This window comes from Ovis aries, chromosome 3 (assembly GCF_016772045.2).
Source record: "Ovis aries strain OAR_USU_Benz2616 breed Rambouillet chromosome 3, ARS-UI_Ramb_v3.0, whole genome shotgun sequence".
In the NCBI taxonomy this organism is placed as follows: domain Eukaryota; kingdom Metazoa; phylum Chordata; class Mammalia; order Artiodactyla; family Bovidae; genus Ovis; species Ovis aries.
The window spans coordinates 111,509,355-111,534,717 of record NC_056056.1 but is presented as its reverse complement, the minus strand read 5'-3'; the positions used below and the strand labels follow the sequence as shown (position 1 = coordinate 111,534,717).

General features: G+C 39.9%; 2 protein-coding genes across 3 annotated transcripts in view; one reads left to right on the top strand and one right to left on the bottom strand.

The window, feature by feature from the left end:
• The first annotated feature begins 87 nt into the window (after positions 1-87).
• On the top strand, positions 88-14,465 carry KRR1 (KRR1 small subunit processome component homolog). Its single transcript, XM_004006201.5, has 10 exons — positions 88-193; positions 3,054-3,226; positions 4,800-4,934; positions 5,118-5,243; positions 5,331-5,414; positions 6,492-6,548; positions 7,791-7,961; positions 10,716-10,793; positions 10,885-10,984; positions 12,637-14,465. The coding sequence occupies exons 1-10, from the start codon at positions 109-111 to the stop codon at positions 12,774-12,776; spliced, it is 1,149 nt and encodes a 382-aa protein (XP_004006250.1). The 5' UTR covers positions 88-108; the 3' UTR covers positions 12,777-14,465.
• Positions 13,390-25,363, bottom strand: part of GLIPR1 (GLI pathogenesis related 1) — a 56,831-nt gene continuing 44,857 nt past the window's right edge. Inside the window, exons 5-7 of one of the 2 annotated variants that reach the window (XM_004006200.6) lie at positions 16,923-17,008; positions 14,133-14,159; positions 13,390-14,033 (exon numbers count right to left, since the gene is read on the bottom strand). In XM_004006200.6, coding sequence (XP_004006249.1) covers positions 13,888-14,033; positions 14,133-14,159; positions 16,923-17,008 — 259 coding nt within the window. In that variant the 3' untranslated portion in view covers positions 13,390-13,887. Of the gene's footprint in view, positions 14,160-16,922; positions 17,009-25,363 lie in introns of both variants that reach the window. The other variant, XM_060412450.1, reaches the window with a different exon arrangement.

The following is a 25,363-nucleotide window of genomic DNA, read 5'->3' as shown; positions in this document are numbered from 1 at the left end:
CTGCGCAGAGCTCTTCTGAGTTCGGTGGAACTCAATTTGAGTACGCGGATTACAGCCGGGAGGATTTACGGAGGTTTCACTTCCGGTAGTACCGGAAGCAGCTTGAAGATGGCGTCCTCTAAGCTGAATGGGCCGACTGTAGGGTCGGGGAAAAGTGAGCTTCGTTCCGCGAAGCCGACGTCGGAGAACCGAGGTGAGACTGTCTAAAAACCGAAGCCTGGAGTTTGTGGATTTTGAGTTGTTTGTTTGTTTTGCTTTCGCTGGGTAGGCACGTGTAACGCCGCCTTGGGTTTGTTCTGTGAGTTTGTGTACCTGTGATTGCCGATTTGGGGGGTTGTTGACCAGACTTGAGGACTGACCGGCCTGTATGGTGCCAGCCACGTGTTCCTAATTTATTGCTTCTGCTGAAAGCCTCCAAAGTAGAGATGTTGCTGAATGCGTGTTCTGTAAAAATATGAGGATTAAGAAATTGAGGAGGGCGCTTCAGGGCCTTAAACTCGCGGCGGTGTTTGGAAATCGTTGGCAGAATGAGGGGTGAGGTGGGAGAAAGTGGGGGTTATGCACATCCGTGAACGAGTGGTAGTGATAATGAAGGCTAAGACAGCAGTAGTGATAGGAGGAGGTAACCGGCGTGCCCTTAGCCTCGATTTGTCAGCCATTGAAAGAATTGCGGAACGTTTGTTGTTACTCCTACTTCTCCGGTTGCTGAAGTTATCAGCCAACCCAGCGCCTACTCTTTCAGCTGCGTTGTTTTTAAATTGGTCTTGCTTTGCGCTCGCGCTCTTGTTTTATCCAAGTGTGGTAGACAGAAATAGCCTGGGGCCTGCTCAGCCAGACTTGCTGGAAGTATTAAAAACCTCAAACTTCGATTCTGTAGGCGATAGAGATTTAAAGTGTTTTGTTGTTTTAATTAAGGGTATGGCAGAGGCCGGTGCATATGCAGCTTAAAGAATAAAACCAACAGGTGAAAAGCAGCTCGTCAGAGCGTTAAGAAGAATAGAGCATTACCAACCATATCTCCAAAACCCCCTACGTGCACCTCTCAGATCATTCTTTTACTTTAGGGACTTAAAGTAACCATTCTGAATCATGTTGAGTATTCTGTTTCCTTTCTTCATAATCTTTACTATGCCCCAAATGTTTTAATTTTGTCGGGTTTTGAATTTTACATGAATGAAAAAGGATTGTAGGTATTTTTTTGTATCTTTGTTGTTATTCAGTTAGGGCAATACTTGTAGCTGTAATTTATTCTTTTTGCTACTGTATGATGTTCCCTTGTGTGAATACACGCTAATGTATATTTTCATTTTAATGTTGCTGGACATTTGGATTGTTCCCATTGTTATTATAAGCATCTTTATACATTTCTCCTGGTTAACATATTCTGGAGGTTCTCTGTTTATGTACATTACCTGGGGTTGGAATCTTTGTATTGTAGGGTAGAGCATGTTCAAATAATAATATATACTTCCAGAAGTAGTAGGAGCGCTAACACTTGACTGTTATCTGAATTTTAAATTTGTTGTTTTGTTAAGTATGAAATGATATTGTGGTTTTAATTCAAACTATCCTGATTGCTAATGAGATTATACGCCTTTACATATGTTTGGGGTTTATTTGTTGTTCTTGTATTGTGGAACTAAACTTTATCTCCTTAGCCAGGTGTTTTTCTTTTTCTTTTCTTTTTTTTTTAATTCACAACCAATGAGTGGTTTAAATTGGTAGGATCTTGGTCAGATAGGTTTTTGTGGTGGTTTAGTCACTAAGTCGTGTCCAACTCTTCCGACCCCACGGACTGTAGCCTGCCAAGCTCCTCTGTCCATGGGATTCTCCAGGCAAGAATACTGGAGTGGGTTGCCATTTCCTTCTCCAGGGCATGTTCCTGATGCCAGGGATCAAGATTGCAGGCATATTCTTTACCAACTGAGCTAGGAGGGAAGCCCAGATACGCATTTTAAGTAGTCAGTATTGCAGAATTTTAGGATTTTTTTCAGGGTATTGAGGAGTAAATGGTAAATGAAGACTAATTCTCTGTGACTTGAGCCCTAAATAACCAAGTGGGTGTGAGTAAAAGAAACAGAAAGCAAATATATCTGACTGGGATGGCTACAGTGGACCATAAAGACCTGCTTCTTAAACTTCAGTATGCACAAGAATCTCCTCATGACACCATTCAGACAGATTTCTGGGCTTCATCTCAGAGGCTCACATTTAATAGGTCTGGATGGAACGCAAGAATTGCATTTCTGGCAAACTCCCAATTTATGCCTGTGCTGCAGGCCCATGGATCAGACCTTTGTGTAACAGTGAGTTAAAATATATCTGTTGGATTTAAGAGGTTGTTAAATCCAGGACCAGGAGTTTTAATAAGTGATATAGGAGACAATTTATGGACAATTTTAATGAGAGGAGACCTAGACTGAGTCAGCTTCATATTCCCTTACGCAAGTCACTTGAGCGTTTTGAATGGAATATCTTTTCTAAAGTGGAAATAATAATACCAGTTCTTCCTTTCATAGTTTTGGTGAGAGTATATGGAAGGAAGTCACGTGAAAGCTCTAAAACCCTATAGTAGTGAATATTAACTGAAAGTACACACTGGAATCAGTTTTTGAAAATTTTATGCATACACACATACAAATATATATACACATAGGCTCCACTTCAGTTGAGTCTGAAATGTTACTTTATTTAAAATAGTAATGTAAACCAAATAGTCTTTGGATCTTCAACTCTAAAATAGTGTAATGCAGTAGAAGTTTGTGAGTATCCACTGTGTGCCAAGTATATGCCAGTAACTGTGGACCCAAGGAGCAGAGTCCCTGCCCTCAAGGAACTTTGTCTGTGACGTGACTGGAACACATACTACAGATAATTCTAATACAGTATGTTGATAATGACAGAGGCATGTTCTTGGACTGTTGAATAATATAAAAAGCAGGGAAGAAGGAAATGCATGAGAGTATTGGGAAACTTGTGCATGTATGCGTACAAGTGTTCAAAAACCTTCAAAAGAAGTTAAATCTGATGTGTAGATTTTCCCTCCTCTGTAGATGAATCTGAACTCCTCACTGTTCCGGATGGTTGGAAGGAGCCAGCTTTCTCCAAAGAGGACAATCCCAGAGGACTCCTGGAGGAGAGCAGTTTTGCAACTTTGTTTCCGAAATACAGAGAGGCTTACTTGAAAGAGTGCTGGCCGTTGGTACAGAAAGCCTTGAATGAACATGTATGCATGTTTTCTGTATTGCTCTGAGATTGTTATTGCTTGTATCTTTTAAGTGAGTGAATGTGTGATGATGGACTTCTGTGTAAAGGTGCTAGCATAGCTGTTTAATTTGATGCGTTTGGTATTTTAAACACACTAGATAAGCATTATCCTTACTGTTCATTTGTTCTTAGTTTTGTGAATAACAGATTACTTGGCAAAATTCACATGCTTTTACATTTTTAGGGGATTTAAATTTGTAGGGGTGTCTGAACCTCACTTGGAATCTCCAGATTTCAGAGTGTCTACTCTCTGCTGTGATGATTGCCGTCCACCTTTGCGGTTTTGAGCTGAGGCATGCTCCTGGCATTGTTTAACATCTTATTGTAAACGAAAGACGATGGATGTGAGCGACTTTCCTGTTTGTTGTTCCTGCCTTGCTCCTAGAGCAGTGTATTTGATTTTATTTTTCAAACTGGATTGAGACCCCTTAGAGAATCAGGAAGTCAATTTAATGGCTATAGTGAGCCTTAGGAAAAAAAAATCACATGTGGTAAGGATAAGGATCATTTTATGAAGCGTTTGGTTTGTCTCTGTGTGTTTGTGTACACCCTAGGTTGTTATTGAAAATCTGTTTCTCAGCTGTGGGACTGCTCTAGAGTCATTTGTGCCCACCAGGCATGAGAGTGGTTAGCAAACCAGGCCATATTTTAGAGCTGTCTATATCTGGGATTAGACCCAATTTGTTTCTGTGTGTGTGTGTGTTTAAACTGATAGACACCTGACCTTATGTTTAATTGTTCATCATTCATTGTATTGAAATATTCTTGAGGTCATGCTCACAAGTTAGAAAATAGCATTTTTATTTGCTTTGTTGAAGTCTGGTTCTTTTGAAAGTTAATGCATAGATTCTCTAGTTACTGCTTTTATTTTTAAACCTATGACAGTTTGTTTTTACTTTGTATTTAGCTAATGTTGTTGTTGTTGTTTAGTTGCTCGGTTGTGTCCATGGACTGCAGCCCACCAGGCTTCTCTGTCCATGAGATTTCCCAGGCAAGAATACTGAAGTGAGTTGCCATTTCCTTCTCCTGGGGATCTTCCCACCCCGGAGATCGAACCTGCGTCTCTTGCATCTCCTGTATTGATGGGCAGATTCTTCACTGCCAAGCCACCAGGGGAGAGTTTGAAAGGGAAAGTCTATTTTCACTCTAGGGGGAAGATTTTAGATTAGAGCAACATCTAGCCAGGGTAGCGAAATTACAAGCTTTACATTTTTACCTTTAAGTCTTAAGTATGACCTCATTTTGATTGATGTGTTTTTTTAGACTGGAGGTAATATTTATTCCAGTAAGTGTAAATTATCCTAAAGCCAACTATAAATGTTTTCAATTACCTGAGTTTCTTATATTCTTTGAAATCTAAACGTAATCAAGTATCCCTTATTTACATTAACTTTCCAGCTTCTTCAAGGAGAGAGTTAAAGGATTTTGAGATATCTTAATGGCACAGAAATTAATAGTTAGGCTAGGACAGGCTCTGTAATCATCTAAAATTGAATTCATCTTCAGATAACTGTTGTTCGCTCCTTTTGTAGCATGTTAATGCAACCCTGGACCTGATTGAGGGCAGCATGACTGTCTGTACTACAAAGAAGACATTCGATCCATACATCATCATTAGGGCCAGAGACCTAATCAAACTGTTAGCCAGGAGTGTTTCGTTTGAACAGGTAACTTTAGAATTAAATTTAGACTTTGCTTTATGTGCAGCAACATTAGAGACAACATATATCACTGCCGCCACCCCCCTCCCCACTAAAACGTTTTCATTTTTGTGCTTTAATTTCTTGGCTTGGAAAACATTTGTACTTGTAAAGAATGTTGATGAGCTATTTTCTTCATTTTCCCAAAAGGCAGTACGAATTCTTCAGGATGATGTTGCATGTGACATCATTAAAATAGGTTCTTTAGTAAGAAATAAAGAAAGATTTGTAAAAAGAAGACAACGGCTTATTGGTCCCAAAGGATCTACTTTGAAGGTACTTTTTATTAGTGAAAAAGTATGTCTTCCTCTGTTGTTAGTTTTTCAGTGTACTGAAGTGCAACTTTTTGCTCTTTTGATATAGGCATTGGAACTCTTGACAAACTGTTACATTATGGTTCAGGGAAACACGGTTTCAGCCATTGGACCTTTTAGTGGCTTGAAAGAGGTGAGATTTATGCTCTTAAATTAGTTTTAGCAGAGAATAAATGAAAGAATATGGGTATACTATAATAGTTCATTGGATAATGTATTGTTTCGTAATTTAAGTGAATTGTGCTTTGTTTGATTTTCATTAGTAAATTCTTCATGTAATTTGAGGGAATAGCCACTGCTGAACCTTAGCATATCACGGCTAACTTTTGGTAACCACAGAGAGATTCATTTCTGAATTCATCATTACTTCCCCTACTACAGGTTTTAAGTGGGTATTTTAAGCTCTCAGTCTGTAGCAAACATTAGAAGACACATGGGTTTGAATGACTGGAGAACTGAGCAGATCTGTTCTTCGCAGTAACAGCCAGTAGAGGTCAGGCCCAGAAGACTTCTTTTAAGATGTATTTTCCTTGAGTTTTAATATGTTAATGTTTCGTGAATATTAGTTTGTCACATGTTATGAGAAAATCTATAGAGCACATACTGTTTCTGTAAGCTCCTTTTGAGGCTTTTGTTGTATGTATCTGGCTGTGAGCTCTTACTTCCTTTCCAGGGCCTTTAATAATACTTCTTCTGGACCTCTTTCTCATAAGTATCTGCTTTTTTCACATGGCGCAACAACAACTTAGGCGTTTTGAGTATTTCATAGTTTTGTGGAGTCTAAGTATATTATTTAATTCTTACAACAGATCCTTAAGGTGGTTTTATTTCAAATGTATTACAGAATTCAAAAGCTGAAGTCAGGAGGAAAATTAAGTGACTTTCCTCTATGAAGTCCCAGCATTTGCTCACATATTTTCTAACTCTAAGTCCAGCTCTCTTTCCCTAAATTGCACAGCTCCAGACTGTTGTGTTAATTCTGCGTATCACTTTTTTAGCAGTAGAATTGAGAGACTTCATTGTATCCAAGTGAGGTTAACTATTATGAAAGATCCAGAAGCCACTCAGAACAGTTGAAGGGACTAGTATATCCAATTTCGTAGCCATTGCCTGGTTCGTAGGTTATTTTGCAATATATTAATCCTCTTCTACCTAGTTCACTAAAATCTTCATTATAAATAACTGATTCATTTTTCTTTGCAAATTTCAGGTTCGGAAAGTAGTCCTAGACACTATGAAGAATATTCATCCAATTTACAATATTAAAGTGAGTGTTCACTGTTCATTAGTATAACAGTGGTTATCAAATTGTTTTTAGCTACAGAAACTTTTCTTGAAAATAAATCTTTTATGAAAGTCTAATATACAAAACAGATAAAGCAGAACTATTTGGGTAGAGTGAAGCCCACTCAACACTATCCCAGTCCTACAGTTCCTTCTTTGAACTTTGAGGAGTATTGTGTGAAAGAAAGCTGTTGAAGGGAGCTCTGTAATGTAGTGATTCAGTTCTGATACAAATAAAATATGCTTCACAGAATTTGTTGTAAGTGAGTAAGTGAGGTCGCTCAGTCATGTCCGACTCTTTGCGACCCCGTGGACTGTAGCCCATCAGGCTCCTCTGTCCAGGGGATTCTCCAGGCAAGACTACTGGAGTGGGTTGCCATTTGTTGTAGAGGGTACCAATTCAGTTTTCTTAGGCTAAGGAGCCCACAGACTGTATTTAAAAGTGTGATCTTTTAGAATTCTGCCATTTTCTGTAAGTCTGGAATAATTCAGATTGCATTAAAACTTGTTTTGGAATTTAACACTCAAATTATAGGCTCATTGAGAGAGATGTTATATCCCTGTATGCATAACATTCAGTGATTGTTTTTGGAGACATAACCATGGTATGTGATGTTTTATGATGGATATTTGTTAAACAGTCCTTGAATTTGATGAATTTGAAAAGTCACTCTTAGATTGGGGTGAAAAAATGATTTTGCGTTTCATTGGGACATTAAAGAGAGCATGTCTTGCGTGTGATGCCTACTTTGCATCCTGTGATGTGTCAGTGTCGATAAAATTCAGGTGGAGTTGGCTGAAATGTGAAAACGCTGGTTTCATTGATCATGAGAAACTTTAGTTTTTTCTTTCCCTATGAATGATATATCATGTGCTACTAAAAGCTTCCTGCTTGTAGGAAACTTCACTAAGCACTGTCTCTGTATAATTAAGTTGAATTTCAGAGGTTTTAATGAAAAACTGAGTCTTATTTTTCATCTCTATTTTAATGATTCTGTTTCTTAGTCTAAATTTCTAATGGTTTTCTGATACTTGGTTAGTTATGCATATTTGAGATTATATGCTTTTTCTTTACAGAATTGATTTAATCCTACTGAAGCAGCTAAGAGTTGTTCCTTTTAATTTTATTGTTTGTAAGAACATTGTTTATAATGTCTTAGGTTGAGAAACATGTCACTTCTTAAATTAAAGTGTTTACTTTGTTCGTATATTACCATGACCCAAGACTTTAATGATTAAACGAGAGCTGGCGAAAGACTCTGAGTTAAGATCACAAAGTTGGGAAAGGTTTTTGCCACAGTTCAAGCACAAAAATGTGAATAAACGCAAGGAACCAAAGAAGAAAACTGTTAAGAAAGAGTATACACCATTCCCACCACCACAGCCAGAAAGTCAGGTCAGTATTAAATGTTGAATTTTGTTACATGAGAGGGAAAGCATTTTAATCTGTTTTGTCAGAAACTTTGAGGGTGTTTTAGGTGGAATTTCTGTGGGTGTTTGGGTGTGTAGAGATCCAAGAATCTGAAGGTAAGTGTAGATATACTAATTTTGAACTAACTATGGAGGTGGGGAGTGGAAGCTTCATGCTGTGAGAGTAAAATGACATCAAGGTGGTTGAGGTTGGTTGTGTATCTATGCCTGTAGCCGCTGAATGTTCCACGGTTAAAAAATGTCAGTGACGCAGCCGTGAGTGCTTCCAGTTCTGCTTTAGCCTCATTCATGTGACATGTGCTATATATTTTGCTCTGGATTTGAAATCTTAACTTCCAGTATCTGTCCTTTTTTTTTTTTTTTTTAAAGATACGAATGCCTCCCATTTTGTCAGCTGTCTTCTGGCGTAATTTCTTTTCTCTTGCCTGTCGCTGTTTCCTTTCATACTCCCTTGTTCTGTCACACCTGTCTGACAGAGCAGCCCTGAAACTTGCATCAGTCCTAAAACTTGACCTCTTTCCCCATAGTGTGGCTACTAAACAAAGCTGAAGAAAGTCCTTCTTCAGATCATATTCCTTAAAAGCCCACGTTGCCAGCCTCCGATGGTTGCAGCAGTATTCTCTGGCGGCTTTGTGTCCTCGTAATTCTTCTGGCACTCTTCCCCTCCCAGTAGATGACGTTGCTTTTTACCCCTCACATATTTGAGATGACCAGGCAAGAACTCTTTCAGCTTGCTCTTGGCTCACATTTTTTTCCCCATCTGCACCAGTCCATTCTTTGCTTGTGCTTTGAGTTCTTTCTTCACCTGTCTGCTAGAGGATCTTTCTTCATTATTCCCTCCCTTGGCTGTATGTTGAAGTTTTTCCTTTAACCCTTTTTTTTTTCCCTTTATACTATCTTGTCTTTCCCACAGCCCTGTGTTTGCAGTTTTTCAGGGAAGGTTTGATGAAAGGTCAGAGGTGAAAAAGTAATGATGATCATCATAGTGAAAAAAAAAAAGCTGTAAGTGTTGGATCTTGAGCTCTACGTTGGAAAATAAAGTGAAGCCAGAAAGAAAGTGTTAGTTGGGGAAAAGTAGTGAGTGACTCAGGCGGTGAAGCACGCTTCTGTAACACCTGGTGTGCTCCACGAAGCCCTGTCCTGTACTCACTAGTTGTCTTACCTTCCTCTTCTATGACTGTAAGCTCCTTGAATCAGCAGTGTCTCGTTTGGCTTAACTTTGCCACTTATTTGCTATGTTCAGTTGCCCAGTTGGGTCTGACTCTTTGCGGCCCCATGGACTGCAGTACGCCACTCTTCCCTGTCCATCACCAGCTCCTGGAGCTGGCTCAAACTCATACCATCGAGTTGGTGACACCATCCAACCATCTCATCCTCTGTCGTCCCCTTCTCCTCTTGCCTTCAGTCTCTCCCAGCATCAGGGTCTTTTCCAGTGAGTCAGTGCTTTGCATCAGGTGGCCAAAGGATTGGAACTTCAGTTTCAGCATCAGTCCTTCCAATGAATATTCAAGACTGATTTCCTCTAGGATGGACTGGTTTGATCTCCTTGCAGTCCAACGGACTCTCAAGTAACACCACAGTTCAAAAGCATCAATTATTTGGCACTCGGCTTTCTTTATGGTCCAGCTCTCATATCCATGCATGACTACTGGAAAAACCATAGCTTTGACTAGACAGACTTGTTGACAAAGTAATGTTTCTGCTTTTTAACATGCTGTCTAGGTTTGTCATAGCTTTTTTCCCAAGGAGTAAGCGTCTTTTAATTTCATGGCTGCAGTCACCATCTGCAATGATTTTGGAGCCAAGAAAATCAAGTCTGTCACTGTTTCCATTGTTTCCCATCTGTGTGCCATGAAGTGATGGGACTGGATGCCATGATCTTAGTTTTATGAATGTTGAGTTTTAAGCCAGATTTTTCACCTCTCTCTCACTTTCATCAAGAGGCTCTTCAGTTCCTCTTCGCTTTCTGCCATAAGCGTGGTGTCATCTGCATGTCTGAGGTTATGTTAATTAGCATAATTTCACACATTTGTGCCCCCAGTTTCTTTCGACATAAAATGAGGATGATGATCATACCTGTCTCAAAGAATTGTCTGAGAATTTGAGAATTAAGCAAGGTAGTCATTGTAGAGAGCTTAGTAATAGTTTAGAGGGTTGCCTTAGATAGATCAATTGTATGTTTACTATTTAATGACTGAGTTGTTACTTGCTCTAATTAGTATTCAGTCGCTACATCCTGACAGTTCTTGCTTTTCATTTTGTATGATGAACAAAATGAAACTTTAAAACAAAACAGAACAGGGTTTTATCTCCTTTTTTCTGTTCCTTTTATAAAGTGTTACCTGGCTCTCGTCACTCTTCTCAGGAAGCTTCAGTCATTTCTAAATCACGTCCCACCTCCCTTACCTGTCATTCATGTTTCTTCACGTCCCAAACTCTTTCCAAGTGTCTTTCCTCACTTTTTTGAGTCATTGACCTTCCGCCTCCCCTGAAGCAGTCGGTTGAGTATTCCATGGACACCTCACCTACTTTCCTACCTACGTGCTTTTGTGTATGTGTATCCTTGTCAGCTTAGAATACGTTTCCTTCTTCTTAGGCAACTACCTTACGTAAGAGTTTCGACCCTACTGTCTTTACCTCAAGGTCACTGTGAATTTCTTAGGAATTGACTTCCCATCTACATGATTTCTGAAGTAATTGTAAATACTCATTTCAACAGGTTGATAAAGAATTGGCTAGTGGTGAATACTTTTTGAAGGCAAGTCAAAAGAAGAGACAGAAAATGGAAGCAATAAAGGTAAGACTGTGTCTAGCCTGCAACATTAATTGCAAAGTGCATAGATACTTTGGATTCTTACTCAACTGTGAAAACTTTGTTAACCATGTAGGCTAAACAAGCAGAAGCTCTTAGTAAGAGACAAGAGGAAAGAAACAAAGCTTTTATTCCACCTAAAGAAAAACCAGTTCACCTAAAGAAACCTAAGGAAGGTAATGCTGTTTTCTAAGTCTTGTTATGATGCTGAGGTCTGTTAGAGGAAAAGTAAACCCGTAGTGAGTTTGTTGCATCTCGGAGTTCATGTTAAGAAATAACCACATCTTTCATCAGTTCTCTCAGCATTTCATTTCTCACAAATCCTCGGGACGGGGTGACTGAGATAACCCATAATTTAGTACCAGCTCGTCGGGAAGATCCCCTGGAGAAGGAAATGGCAACCCGCTCCAGTATTCTTGCCTGGAGAATCCCATGGACGGAGGAGCCTGGTGGGCTACAGGGTCACAAAGAGTCAGACACGACTGAGCGACTTCACTTTGACTTTCACTGTCTATTTGAGAGTATCCCAGATTGACAGTTGCTTCCTGATCTCTGCTGTGCTAAGGAAGGACTCTTTGTTTTGAAAGACAGAAACCAGAGCAGTGAATCCTCTGTAGAAATAGAGTGGGGAGATCCCTGAGCTCTGCTGTCATGCCCCTTAAAGAGCTTATCAAATTTATACTTTCTTTACTTGTATAATCTGTGACTTAAAACTTGATGCTTGTATTGTTAACATGGATTTCTCATCACTTTGGGTTAAAACAGCACCAGCAAAATAGCAGGAATATCTTTCTTAGAGGCTCTTAAAAAGACACTCGGAAAAAATATCATCATTCCTGGCCTTGTTTTGACCTACCTTCTCTTTTACATTTTCTTTTCCCCTAGTAACCTTTGTACTCTTCTGTAAAGTAACTCTCCGAAGTAGTCAGTGAGGGGAGGGAGGTCACCAGTATTATAAAGTTCCAGTATTGTACATCACCTATTGGTCTAAGCCGGATGTAACATTACCATTTTGTTAATATATATCAGTGTTAACAACTTAAAAAATAGTGTATTCTGCTTCTTAGATCATTGGTTATATAAAAGTTAAAAATATCATAAGCATCATAATTTTTAGTCTGTAGAGTCGGTCAGTTACGTACTCTCAAGGCGTTCACATAGTTTAATCTCACTTTAATACTGAGCCAAGTGTAGCTGTTCCATTGTAGTGGAGACTTGAAGTCTGCTCTCAAGTGGCTGGGGTGTTTGCATGCTGACATTTTATCTTGTGGTTCTTTTATGTCCTGAATACTGTTCTTTAAACGATAAGAAAAAGTTGCCATTTTTCGCTGCTGCTTTTCTTTATTTTGTTCAAACTTTTCGTGTTAACTGCATGGTTTGATTCTGTTAGGACCTCCAGACGCTCTCAGATTATTGTCTTTATTACCAAAATCCTGCTAAATGAAATAATACTAGTCATTCGTTGAACTAATATTTGGAAAACTAAGTTTTTAAAAGAGTACTGTAAAGTTCTAGAATATGGAAATGAATATAAATAATAATTTCAAACAATTTAAGGACAAAAATGTAGTTTCAGCATAGTTGAGTCCAGGAATCGGTTCAGATAAAGTGCAATGTCATTTTCATGTAGATTCTTATTAGCCTGTTTAAGCACTTTGTCTTCTCCTAGTTTGAAGAAATTTCTAACTTTCCTTTTAGCAGGTATTTTGTATTTTATAATACGACCTTTCAATTACAATAGTACTCTGAAATTATTCATATTTCTGTAATCTTTGTTTTATTTGGTGAAATCTAAAGAATTACGTGTATTGTTTTTTAATTTATTTAGCTTCTACTGAAACTAAGATTGATGTGGCTGCCCTCAAGGAAAAGGTTAAGAAAGCAAAGAATAAGAAACTGGGAGCTCTTACAGCTGAAGAAGTTAAGCTTAAAATGGAAGCAGATGAAAAGAAAAAGAAGAAAAAGTAACACAAACTCTGAACTAAAATTTATTAAGCTATCTCCTTTTGTAAAGGATTTTGAAATACTGTAGTTGGCAACATTAGTTGCCTTATCCATGAGAAGTAATACCCTGATCACTTTTTTCTGAGTTTGTTCTTTATTACAGTGTTAATATAAACAACTGTTCTTTATGAATTATTGTATTGTCCATATGTTTTTTGAAAAATTTCATACAAGAGAGTGGTATATATGTGTTTATATGCATTGTATCTAATCTATTCCAGGCAGGTTTTACCTAAGCATGATTTTAGGGGTAGTTTTCAAGGTTGTTTAGACTTTAAATGTCGGAGAAGGCGATGGTACCCCACTCCTGTACTCCTGCCTGGAAAATCCCATGGATGGAGGAGCCTGGTGGGCTGCAGTCCATGGGGTTGCAAGGAGTCGGACACAACTGAGCAACTTACCTTTCACTTTTCACTTTCATGCATTGGAGAAGGAAATGGCAACCCACTCCAGTGTTCTTGCCTGGAGAATCCCAGGGATGGGGGAGCCTGGTGGGCTGCCGTCTGTGGGGTCGCCCAGAGTCGGACACGACTGAAGTGACTTAGCAGCAGACTTTAAATATTATCATGTCCTAGCATTTGGTTTTGAGGAAGTGCTTTAATGTAATCTCATTTACATTTTGTTCCAAAATTAATTCATAATCCAAAAAAGCAAGGCCTTTTAAATTAATTCCCTTAATTACTATTCCAGTATGTCTGAGGAAGTAGTAAGCCATAAGATATCAAATTGCCAGAGAACGTGGAAAACCAGATACGTAGAGTTGGAGCAGCATGCACCAGGTTATTTAGAAGTGTTTTTACTCACGAGGGCCGGTGTGGTGTCTCAGACTCACCTAAATCTAGTTTTGCCAGTTTACATATTTAGAAGCTGAGGCGCACGGGGGATAGAGCTTACTCATTGCAAGTCACAGCTGTGGGAGCTTGGAAACAGTGCTGCTTCTTAAAAAGTGGAATGTGAACGTGAACCATTTCTTCTTTTGAGTAAGGGTTTGCTGCAAATCAGAAATACCCCCAGTAGTTACTGAAACAAAAAACACCATGTTTGAATTAGGGTTTTTTTTCCTCCTTGGATTGTATTATTTCCAAGTAAATAAATGAGGATATTTGCCCTTGGCCCAAATGATAATTATAACACTCAGTATTAGAATTGGTGGAGTAATTAAGAGAAAAAGAGACGTGTATCTGTCACGTGGAAATATCGGCCGGTCTGGAATAGGATAACCTGTGAAACAGACATGAAATATACTCATTAATGGTGTTCCCCATAATGCAGTAACACAGCTCACATAGATCTTAAACGGTTTAAGGTTCATATACATACGTGTCACTTTGTCTCGTTGTGGGTTAGCTGTGAAATCAGAAGAAAGAAAACAAGAATTAAAAGAGTAGGGACTGGTGAGGCTTTTCTTTTTAAGAGCCAAGTCTCTTAACTATAGCCATTTACTGGTGCTTTGGCTTTACTGCAGTGATTTTCAAAGGTGAATTATTCAAGTTTTTTTGTACTTACTGTAATAACGTGATATTTTTAAATCATCTTGTTTATATAAAACTTTTTATATACCACTACTATAAATGGAAACTCATTTTACATAAGCAGATAAAATAAATGTAATAAAAATAAGACATTGCAATTAAAAATAAGTATTAGTAATAATCAGTGTGGGCAATTTGTTAAATATTTTCCTGAAAATTAAGTTTCTCCCTGAGAAGAAGAATCCTATAATCAGTAGTAAAGAGTGTCCTCTGATCTGTTCTAGTCTGTCATTAACTTATTAATAGGACATTTGGCTATCAAAAGTCATAACTATTCCTCTCCACTTGACATTCCAAGACCTGGGGGAAAAAATCCACATCTGCCACAGTCTTCTTATATGTTTTATGAATGGTTAAACACCTTTTCTACACTGGTTCCGGGCCAGCTGCAGCTGGACTCCTGTGGTGGAATCCTCTGCCTGCTCGTGAGCGTCTCTGGCCAGCATGCCTGTGACTGGGCATTGTCTGTGGTGAACTGCCTTCGAAGCTTCCGCTGCTTTAACTTTTCTTGGCATGCACTTCCATGAAATCAAGGTGTGATGTGCTACTTAAATTTTTTCTTACATATATATATTTTTGAAATGTTAAACATCCAACTCTTGAATAGTGAAACAGATATCCTCCACGCACAGGCACTAGCTCAGATCAGCTTGTGTACCATTGGTATTCCCAGTGCATTTTGCAAAACCATCCTAATTTGGCCTCCATTGGTATTTATGAAAAGGTTTTTTTTCCCCTCCAGTGTTTGCTGTAATTTGTCAGAGATGGAATCTGGTAGATAAAAGCCTTTATCCTTCAACCCTTACCCCTCTGCAAGGTAGCTTGTGTTTTCCTTTGTCTTAAGAGTCCAGGGGTTTTTAATTATTGTTGGACTGCAGTCTTAAATTTATGAATTTTATCCCACAAGATTCGAGACCATTTCAAGCTAGATCTCCAAGATCAAAAGCTAAAAGTCCACAAGTTTTCTTCTTGTTATTGTTCTGGTGCTGTTGTTACTAATCATCTAGATTTTTAAAATAGAATAATTAAAAAAAAAATGCAGTCAAATTAGTCATCATTTGTCAGCCAGACTAGGCACTTCAGTTGGTTACAAAGGTGAATTAGATAGGCATAACTTCTGTCTGTTTGGAATTCAGTCTAGTGGGAAAGACGGTTAACCAATAGCAGCAGTAAAATTACTCTTAACATAACTTAAAATAATTGTCCTCATCACTGATTCTAAAGAAGCATTGTGAGGATTGTTTGAGCATAAAAACATCACCTAAAACTTTGGGCATAAAGATGCTACCAGAATACCAAAGCAAACAAGTTTTGAGATTAGAGGGAAGATGAATTTGGGGATAATAGGTAATATTTATCAAGTGTGTGCCAGGCACTTGTTCCAGATTCTCAGAAAAAGTGGTTGAACTGCAGAGAAATAACTGGCTCAGCAGGGTGGTCAAATATTGCTATGTGGCTGGAGTGAAAATGAGAAGTTAATGTATACAGATCTGGAAGAAGGGAACAAATAGTTGAGAGGAATTGGACTTTGAAAACATGTAAGCAGTAGAACACTTTGGCCAAACAAAAATGTATGCTGTTAAACTCAGCCCGTTCCAGCCTCCTGCTTCGGCCGCCCCCGCCAGCCCTGCAGCCCTGAGAGGTTCAGCTGGTTACAGGTAAAGGCCCAAAAGCAGTAGAGGGTTCGCACAACTGTAATGGCTTGATTGAGGGTTCCCTTCACACCTTGTCAAAAAGTAAAAAATAAAAACTAAGATGGGAAGGAATGTGTTTGGAACAGAAAACAAATGGACTCTTGGCCAACTGTGTATTAATACTTTAAAGTGATGTAAAGCAGCCTTGGAAAGTTATCTTCATTGACCTTCTACACGGTTTCTCATTAAATGTTGTCTTACTAGTGAAAAGTGCTACATTGCAACTTTCATTTCATTCAGTTCTGTAGGTGAAAATTTGATTCTTGAATGCTTTGGACAGGTAGAATTCTACCTGAACACAATTCAGAATTATTTTGGTTAACTTTGTTACATTTTTGATCTTGCAGAAATTAGAAATCTTGGGTCTACAATTTCCCATAATGAGTCATTTGTTCTTCTGATTAGTGCTAACTATAAAGGATATTTGCTTCTTTAAATTTCTCTTGAACATATAGTCATTCCCAGGACAGTAAGTCATTGCTTTGATTGCTATCTGATGCCCCTTTTCCTGAAAAGAGCTATTAGGATAAAACAAATGTTTTCATTCTTCAGTTCAGTTGCTCAGTCTTGTCTAACTCTTTGCAACCCCATGGACTGCAGCACACTGGGCTTCCCTATCCTGAGTCACCAACTCCTGGAGTTTACTCAAACTCATGTCCATTGAGTCAGTGATACCATCCAACCATTTTATCCTCTTTTGTCTCCTCCTGCTTTGAATCTTTCCCAGTATCAAGGTCTTTTCAAATGAGTAAGTTCTTCACATCAGGTGGCCAAAGTTTTAGAGTTTCAGCATCAGTCCTCCCAGTGAATATTCAGGACTGATCTCTGGGAAGTTACGAGTTTTGAACACATTGTATTATTGGTAGATTGTTTCTTTTACTCACTGCAAAGATTGTCCAGACAGTTGTCACTCTTGGGGCAGGCACTGCACGGGGATCCTCTTTTATATGGCCAGGTTGGGTAATTGCCTCTGCGAAGAAGAAGAAAACTATCCATCAGGAAAACGGTCCTCCCCGCCCCGCCCGCCCCCCCAGTGCAGTTTATCATGGTCCTTGGCTAAACACTGGGCTTCCCACGTGGCTCAGTCGGTAAAGCATCTGCCTGCAACCTGGGAAACCTGGGTTCAATTCCTGGGTTGGGAAGTTCCCCTGGAGAAGGAAATGGCAACCTACTCCAGTAGATTCCTGGAGAATCCTATGGACAGAGGAGCCTGGCGGGCTGCGGTTTACAGGATCGCAAGAGTCAGACACAACTTAGTACTGTCTTCTTTTTGGCTAAATCCTAGGATTGAAGTCCACAAATTAAGAAGATTGATGAGAGAAGTGGAGAGAGGGAAGCGGAAATGGAAGCCTGCTAATATTTGCCAAATTCATTCTAAGTGCCTGTGTTTAGGAACCTTTGTCTTAATCATCTCAGTTAATTCCTGAGACAACTCTGGAAGAAAGTTATTTTTATTTCTGTTTTATAGGTAAGGAAACTACAGCTCAAAGATTAAGTTGCCAAAAACCACAATGTACAGATATCAGAGTCAATGGGACCTAGGTTTGATTTTAACGAAATGTTCTCTCTAGTTAATGACTCGCCTGTGTGATCACTGCCACCCATAAAACTGTCCATCTTAGAGAAGCTCTCATGACCCACATTTTTGTTCTCAGTCCAGCAAACCTCCATGGTTATTATTGGATAGGAGCCTTTTGGCTGGGGTAAGCATCTTCCAAAAGAAAATAACAAGAGCTATGAGGGAGTTCCTTAAGTGCAATTTGTTTTCACATAAAAGATGTGACATTGATAACATAGTAATTACCGAACACTCATGTACTAGGCACTGTTCTAAGTGTCCTCGAATGAGTCAATCTTCACAATAATCCAATGGGGAAGATACTAATTTTTTAAATTCCCATACCTAGAGGCTTAACACTCTGTTAAGTAACTGACCAGGATCAGCTTAGAAAGTGAAATAATATCCAAACAATTTACATCTCCATAAATAACTTCAGAGTAGTAATGATGAGCGGCTGTACATTTATTTCAATGAACTTGCCATTGCACTAATCTTTTTTTGGAACTCTGCTTTTGGAAAGGAGTTCTTGACTTTTTCGTGTCATGGACCCTTTGGCAGCCTGGTGGAGCCTACAGGTTCTTTCTCGAAACAGTTTTAAAATAGCTAAAATAAAATTCATACGATTACAAAGTAAGCCAATTAAATTGAAATAATTATTAACATGTTAAAAATACTTGTGATATACAAACATACTTCTCTGTGTATTAGATCAGAGCTAGCAAGGAGTCTGGCATCCCAGGAGGCTCTAGTGGTAAAGAACCCACCTGCCAGGGCAGGAGACGTAAGAGATAGGGGTTTGATCCCTGGGCCGGGAAGATCCCCTGGAGAAGGAAATGGCAACCCACTCCAGTATTCTTGTCTGGAGAATCCCATGAGCAGAGTAACCTGGTGGGCTATAATCCACGGGGTCGCAAGGAGTCGGACACGACTGATGCAACTTAGCGCAGCACAGCAGGGAGTCTAATAATTAATTTTAGTGATGAATACAAACTGTTTTGAGAGAACTACAACTAGGATGTGATATGAGATGTCTGACATTTATAAAGACGCAAGTAGTGCTGTCCAGCCATAAGTATTGCTGATGTGACTGGAATGTTAATTCATTAAAAATATTTTCTATAGAAGTTAGTGAAAAAGATGTAACGTTTTTCTAATTCAAATTCATGGACTCCTATCCTCTAATGCTATACATTTATTTTCGAAGTTAAGAACTTCCCCCTTTAAAGACATTACTTTTTACTAACACCTCAATTCCGACTAAAAATACATGTTCAAATTCTTTGGCTCCAAGTTAATTTAGGTTGTTTCAGAAATTAAATTTAGCCCCCGCTTACTCTATACTGTAGAAAATAGTCTAAGGAATATAGTAGAGGTTCTGATAACAGCTATGGAAGATATCCAAAATAGACATTAGTCCTTGGGATATCTTTCCCTGTTAAAAAGCACAGTACTCTTTGAGTTAAATTCTAGAATGTTTTTAATGCAATCACTTATACTACTTCATACTTTAATTGTGCATTCTGTACTATTAAGAGGGAAAAATTGCTACTTCAAAAACAAGCTAAAAGTAACTCAGTTGTGACTTGCAGTGAAATGGCAGAATTCACCTTGGGAAAAAAAATGTTCTGCAAAGACCTGGATTTTGTCTAGAAGGCAATGATTAAGACCAAGAGACCTACAGATTCTGTGCAATAGAAATAAAAGCAAAAATAAACAAACGGAACCTAATCAAACTTACAAGCTTTTGCACAGCAAAGGGAAACCACAGATAAAATGAAAAGACAACCTATGAATTGGGAGAAAATAGGTGCAAATGGTGTGACCCACAAGGCTTAATTTCTAAAATATACAAATAGCTCATACAGCTCAATAACAAATCAACCAATCAAAAAATGGATAGAAGATCTAAATAGACATTCATCCAAAGAAGACATGCAAATGGCCAACGGGCACCTGAAGAGATGCTCAACATCACTCATTACTGTTGCTGCTGCTGCTGCTGAGAGATATAAATCAAAACTGTAGTGAAGCGCCGCCTCACACTGGTCAGAACGGCTACAAGTGACAAATGCTGGAGAGGGTGTGAAGTAAAGGGAATACATATGGAATATGGTGGCGGTTTAGTCGCTAAGTCGTGTCCGACTCTTGCGACCCCATGGACTGTAGCCCGCCGGGCTCCTCTGTCCATGGGATTCTCCAGGCAAGAAAACGAGTGGGTTGCCATTTCCTTCTCCAGGGGACCTTCCTGACCCAGGAATCGAACCCAGGTCTCCTGCACTGCAGGCAGATTATTTATCAACTAAGCTATGAGGGAAGCCCAATATAAGCCCTATATATATATATACGGAATATAACTGACCATAAAAAAGAATGAAATAATGCTATTGGCAGCAACATGGATAGAGCTGATAATTATGCTAGGTGAAGTAAGAAAGACAGATACCATATGCCAGCATATAAATGTGAAATCTAAAATATGACACAGATTTATCTACAAAACAAACAAACATAGAGAACAAACTTGTGGCTGCCAGAGGGTGAGTGGGGGAGGGTGGCTTAGGAGTTTGATTAGCGAATCCAGCTATTTTATATGTATAACTGAATTGGGCTTCCTGGTGGCTCAGTGGTAAAGAATCCACCTGCCAGTGGGAGATGTAGGTTCATAGAAGAACGTGGCAGGTTGCAGACCACGGGGCTGCAAGAGTCAGACATGACGTAGCGGCTGAACAACGGAATCACTGCTGTATGCCGGAAACTAACACAACACTGTAAATCAACTGTACGTCAACAAAGTAAAATTTTATAAGAAGAGACGAGGGAGGCTACGTATTCTGCCCAGTGGAGAAGTAGGAGGTTTCAGTGTTCCCCTGGTTGTCCGAGGGTTGGGGCCCTGGGACTCTGGTGAAGAGGAAAGAAAGATCTTTATAAAGAAAAGTTCAGAGATGAGTAACAGTCCCCAAGGCAGTGATGGCCAAAGGACGCGGTCCTGTACCGTCTGCCTATGGAAGCGGTTGCTTCCACTTCTGTGGTGTAATCGGCTCCTCAGCCATCTGTGTGGAGGTGGGGCCCACGGTGACGAAGAAGAGTCCGTTCAGGACGCTGCAGATTGGGGAGACCCGAGGTGACCGGCAGGGTAGGAGTCGACCCGGGCGAGGCAGTGGAAGCGGGCGAGGGCAGGACTGCAGAGCTGAGCGCCCAGAGCCCATTCTGAGGGAATTTCGGAAACGCTGGGGAGGGACTCGACTTTTCAGAATTACATGGCAGTTCTTGTGTAGAGAAGGAAGAACAGGCTCAGATGGACACAGGACCCTCTTCACTGGTCCCTGGGCTGCCCTCCACTCACCTTCCAGTCCTTTCCCCACAGGCATGCCCAGTGAGCTCCACATTTAAGGCAAGTCTTGTCACCTTCTGCTTAAAACACCTGGATGGCTTCAGCTCATGGGTGGGTCAAGTCAACCTGCAGAGGCCTTCAAGGCCCTGGGCGATCTGCGCTGCCTCCTCCCCCAGCTTCGTTGCATTCACGGGCCAAGCGCCCTGGTCTCTCTCTGTTCTCTCATCCTTTCCACAGGAGCTGGTCTTTGTTTTCATGACTGAATATCTAACTGTTTCTGAGATTCTCCACATGCCTGGTTCCTTCTCACTCTTCATGCCTAAGCTTAAATACATTGTAGAAAGCCCCTCCCTGAGCATTTTATCTCAAACAAGGGCCCTGCCTACTCAGTGTCAATTACAGCATTATTTCTATTTCCAGCATGGTTCCTATCCTCATGCAGTTATTTCATCTGTACTTTCATTGTCTGAATGCCACAGACAATAAACTCCAAACGGACAGGGACTGTGTCTGGCTTGTTGTCCTATGAAGTTGAGTGAACACATATTTATTGAATAATTGAGTGAATATGTGCTTTTATTTGTATGAATAAATAAATGTTACTCAGTGTTCATAGAAACATTATGTAATGTGCTGTGCTTACTCAGTTGTGTCCAACTGTTTGCAACCACGTGGACTGTATCCCACCAGGCTCCTCTGCCCATGGAGATTCTCCAGGAAAGAATACTGGCATGGGTTGCCATGCCCTCCTCCAGGGGATCTTCCCAACCCAGGGATCGAACCCAGGTCTTCCACACTGCAGGCAGATTCTTCACCATCTGAGCCACCAGGGAAGCCCAAATATGAATTTGCTTACAAGTTTTACAACTTAGTATTGTTTATATCTCTGAAATCAAGAAAAGTGAGTTTAAACCAAGAGAACTCACTTTTGTACCTTATTATGAAGGACATGCATTCATCTCTCCTCCTGCGAAAACAACAAAATTGCAACTAGCTGAACAACCGTTGACAAGAGGTTATTATTATTATCTGGGTCATGAAGATCTTTTTTGTATAGTTCTTCTGTGTATTCTTGCCACCTCTTCTTAATATCTTCTGCTTCTGTTAGGTCCATGCCATTTCTATCTCTGTTGTGCCCATCTTTGCATGAAATGTTCCCTTGGTATCTCTAATTTTCTTGAAGAGATCTCTAGTCTTTCCCATTCTGTTGTTTTCCTCTATTTCTTTGCATTGATCACTGAGGAAGGCTATCTTATCTCTCCTTGCTGTCCTTTGGAACTCTGCATTCAAATGGGCATATCTTTCTTTTTCTCCTTTTCCTTTTGCTTTTCTTGTTTTCATAGCTGGTTGTAAGGCCTCCTCAGACAACCATTTTGCCTTTTTGCATTTCTTTTTCTTGGGGATGGTTTTGATCACTGCCTCCTGTACAACGTTATGAACCTTCATCTATAGCTCTTCAGGAGCTCTATCAGATCTAATCCCTTGAATCTATTTGTCACTTCCACTGTTTAGTCATAAGGGATTTGATTTAGGTCATATCTGAATGGTCTAGTGGTTTTCCCTACTTTCTTCAATTTAAGTCTGAATTTGGCAATAAGGAGTTCATGATCTGAGCCACAGTCAGCTCCTGGTCTTGTTTTTGCTGACTGTATAGAGTTTCTTCATCTTTGGCTGCAAAGAATATAATCAATCTGATTTCATCACCATCTGGTGATGTCCATGTGTAGAGTCTTCTCTTGTGTTGTTGGAAGAGGGTGTTTGCTATGACCAGTGCGTTCTCTTGGCAAAACTCTATTAGCCTTTGCCCTGCTTCATTCCATACTCCAAGGCCAAACTTTCCCATTACTCCAGGTATTTCTTAACTTCCTACTTTTGCATTCTAGTCCCCTATAATGAAAAGGATGTCTTTTTGGGTGTTAGTTCTAGAAGGTCTTGTAGGTCTTCATAGAACCATTCAACTTCAGCTTTTTCATCATTGGTCAGGGCATAGACTTGGATTACTGTGATATTGAATGGTTTGTCTTGGAAATGAAAAGAGATCATTCTGTCACTTTGAGATTGCATCCAAAGATTGCAATTTGGACTCTTGTTGACTATGATGGCTACTCCATTTCTTCTAAGGGATTCTTTCCCACAGTAGTAGATATTATGGTCATCTGAGTTAAATTCAGCCATTCTAGTCCACTTTATTTCTCTGATTCCTAAAATGTCGATGTTCACTCCTACCATCTCTTGTTTGACCACTTCCAATATGCCATGATTCATGGACCTAACATTCCATGTTCCTATTTATATTGCTCTTTACAGCACTGGACTTACTTTCATCACCAATCACATCCACAACTGGGTGTTTTTGCTTTGGCTCCGTCTCTTCATTCTTTCTGGAGTTACTTCTCCAGGGATCTCCAGTTGCATATTGGATGCCTACTGACCTTGGGAGTTCATCTTTCAGTGTCCTATCTTTTTGCCTTTTCATACTGTTCATAGGGTTCTCAATGAAGAATACTGAAGTGATTTGCCATTCCCTTCTCCATTGGACCACGTTTTGTCAGAACTCTCCACCATGACCTGTCCATCTTGGGTGGCCTTACATGGTATGGCTCATAGTTTCATTGAGTTAGACAGGGCTGTGGTCCATGTGATCAGATTGGTTAGTTTTCTGTGATTGTGGTTTCCATTCTGTCTGCCCTCTGATTGAGAGGATAAGAGGCTTATGGAAGCTCCCGGATGGGAGAGACTGACTGAGGGGGAAACAAGGGGTCTTGCCCTGATGGGTAGGGCACACTCAGTAAATCTTTAATCCAATTTTCTATTGAAGGGTGGGGCAGTGTTCCCTCCCTGTTATTTGACCTGAGGTCAAACTATGGTGGAGATAATGAAGATAATGGTGACCTCCTTCAGAAGGTCCCCAAAATACACTGCTACACTCAGTGCCCCTGACCCTGCAGCAGGCCACCGATAACCCACCCCTCTACCGGAGACTCTGGACACGCACGGGCAAGTCTGGGTCAGTCTCTTGTGGGGTCACTGCTCCTTTCTCCTGGGTCCTGGTGCACAAGGTTCTGTTTGTGCCCTCCAAGAGTCAGTTTCCCCAGTCCTGTGTAAGTTCTGGCAGCTCTATGGTGGGGTTAATGGTGACCTCCTCCAAGGGGGCTTATGCCATACCCAGGCCTGCTGCACCCAGAGCCCCTGCCCCTGTGGCAGTCCACTGCTGACCTGTACCTCCTCAGGGGACACCCAAAAACATCTGCATAGCAAATCACAAACAGAGAGACAACCTATGGAATAGGAGAAAATAATTGCAAATGATGGACCTGACAATGGATTAATTTCAAAAACAAAGAAACAGTTCATACAACTCAGTATAAAAACAAACAAACCAAAACAACCCAATTAAAAAATGGGCAGAAGATCTAAATAAACATTTCTCTAAAGAAGACATACAGATGGCCAAATGGCGCATGAAGATACTCAACATCACATGCAAATATGCTCAACACGTTTGTATCCGAGAAATGAAAACCAAAACTACAATGAGCTGTCACTCCACACCAGTCAGAATGGCCATCCTGAAATGTCTGCCCGTAATAAAGATTGGAGAGGCTGTAGAGAAAACGTAACCCTCCTACACTGTTGATGAGAATGTAAGTTGGTACAGCCACTATGGAGAACAGTAAGGAGACTCGTTTTAAAAACTAAAAGTAGAGTTGCCATTTGATCCTGCAATCCCACTCCAGGGCATATAACCCAAGAAAATTCTAATTCAAAAAGACGCATGCACCCTAATGTTCATAGCATTACTATCTACAATAACCAAGACATGGAAACAACCCATAGATTATTACTTGGTCATAAAAAAAGAATGAAATAATGCTATTTGCAGCAACAGGGATGGACCTGGAGGTTATCACACTAAGCAAAGTACGCCGGACAAAGGCAAACGTCATATGATATCACTTATATGTGGAATAAAAAGAATGGTACCTATTTATAGACTCAAAGATATAGAAAATAAACTTATAGCCACCAAAGGGAAAGGAATGGGGGAGGGGTAAATTAAGAGTTTGGGACTGACACATAGAGACTACTACATATAAAATATAAAGTAGATATTACATAGATATAATACATATAATAATACATCAGTTCAGTTCAGTTCAGTCGCTCAGTCGTGTCTGACTTTGCGACCCCATGAATCGCAGCATGCATATATATAAAACAGATAATCAGCTAAGACCTATGGTACAGCACAGGGGACTATACTCAATATTCTTTATATATCTCTCTCTGTAAGAGGAAAGAATTTGAAAAAGAAAATCTACATATACATAAAGCTGAATGTGCTGTACACCTGAAACTAACGATAATGTAAATCAACTAGACTTCAGTAAAAATGGGAACTATCTCAGTTCTTCAATAGGGTGAGCTGTTCC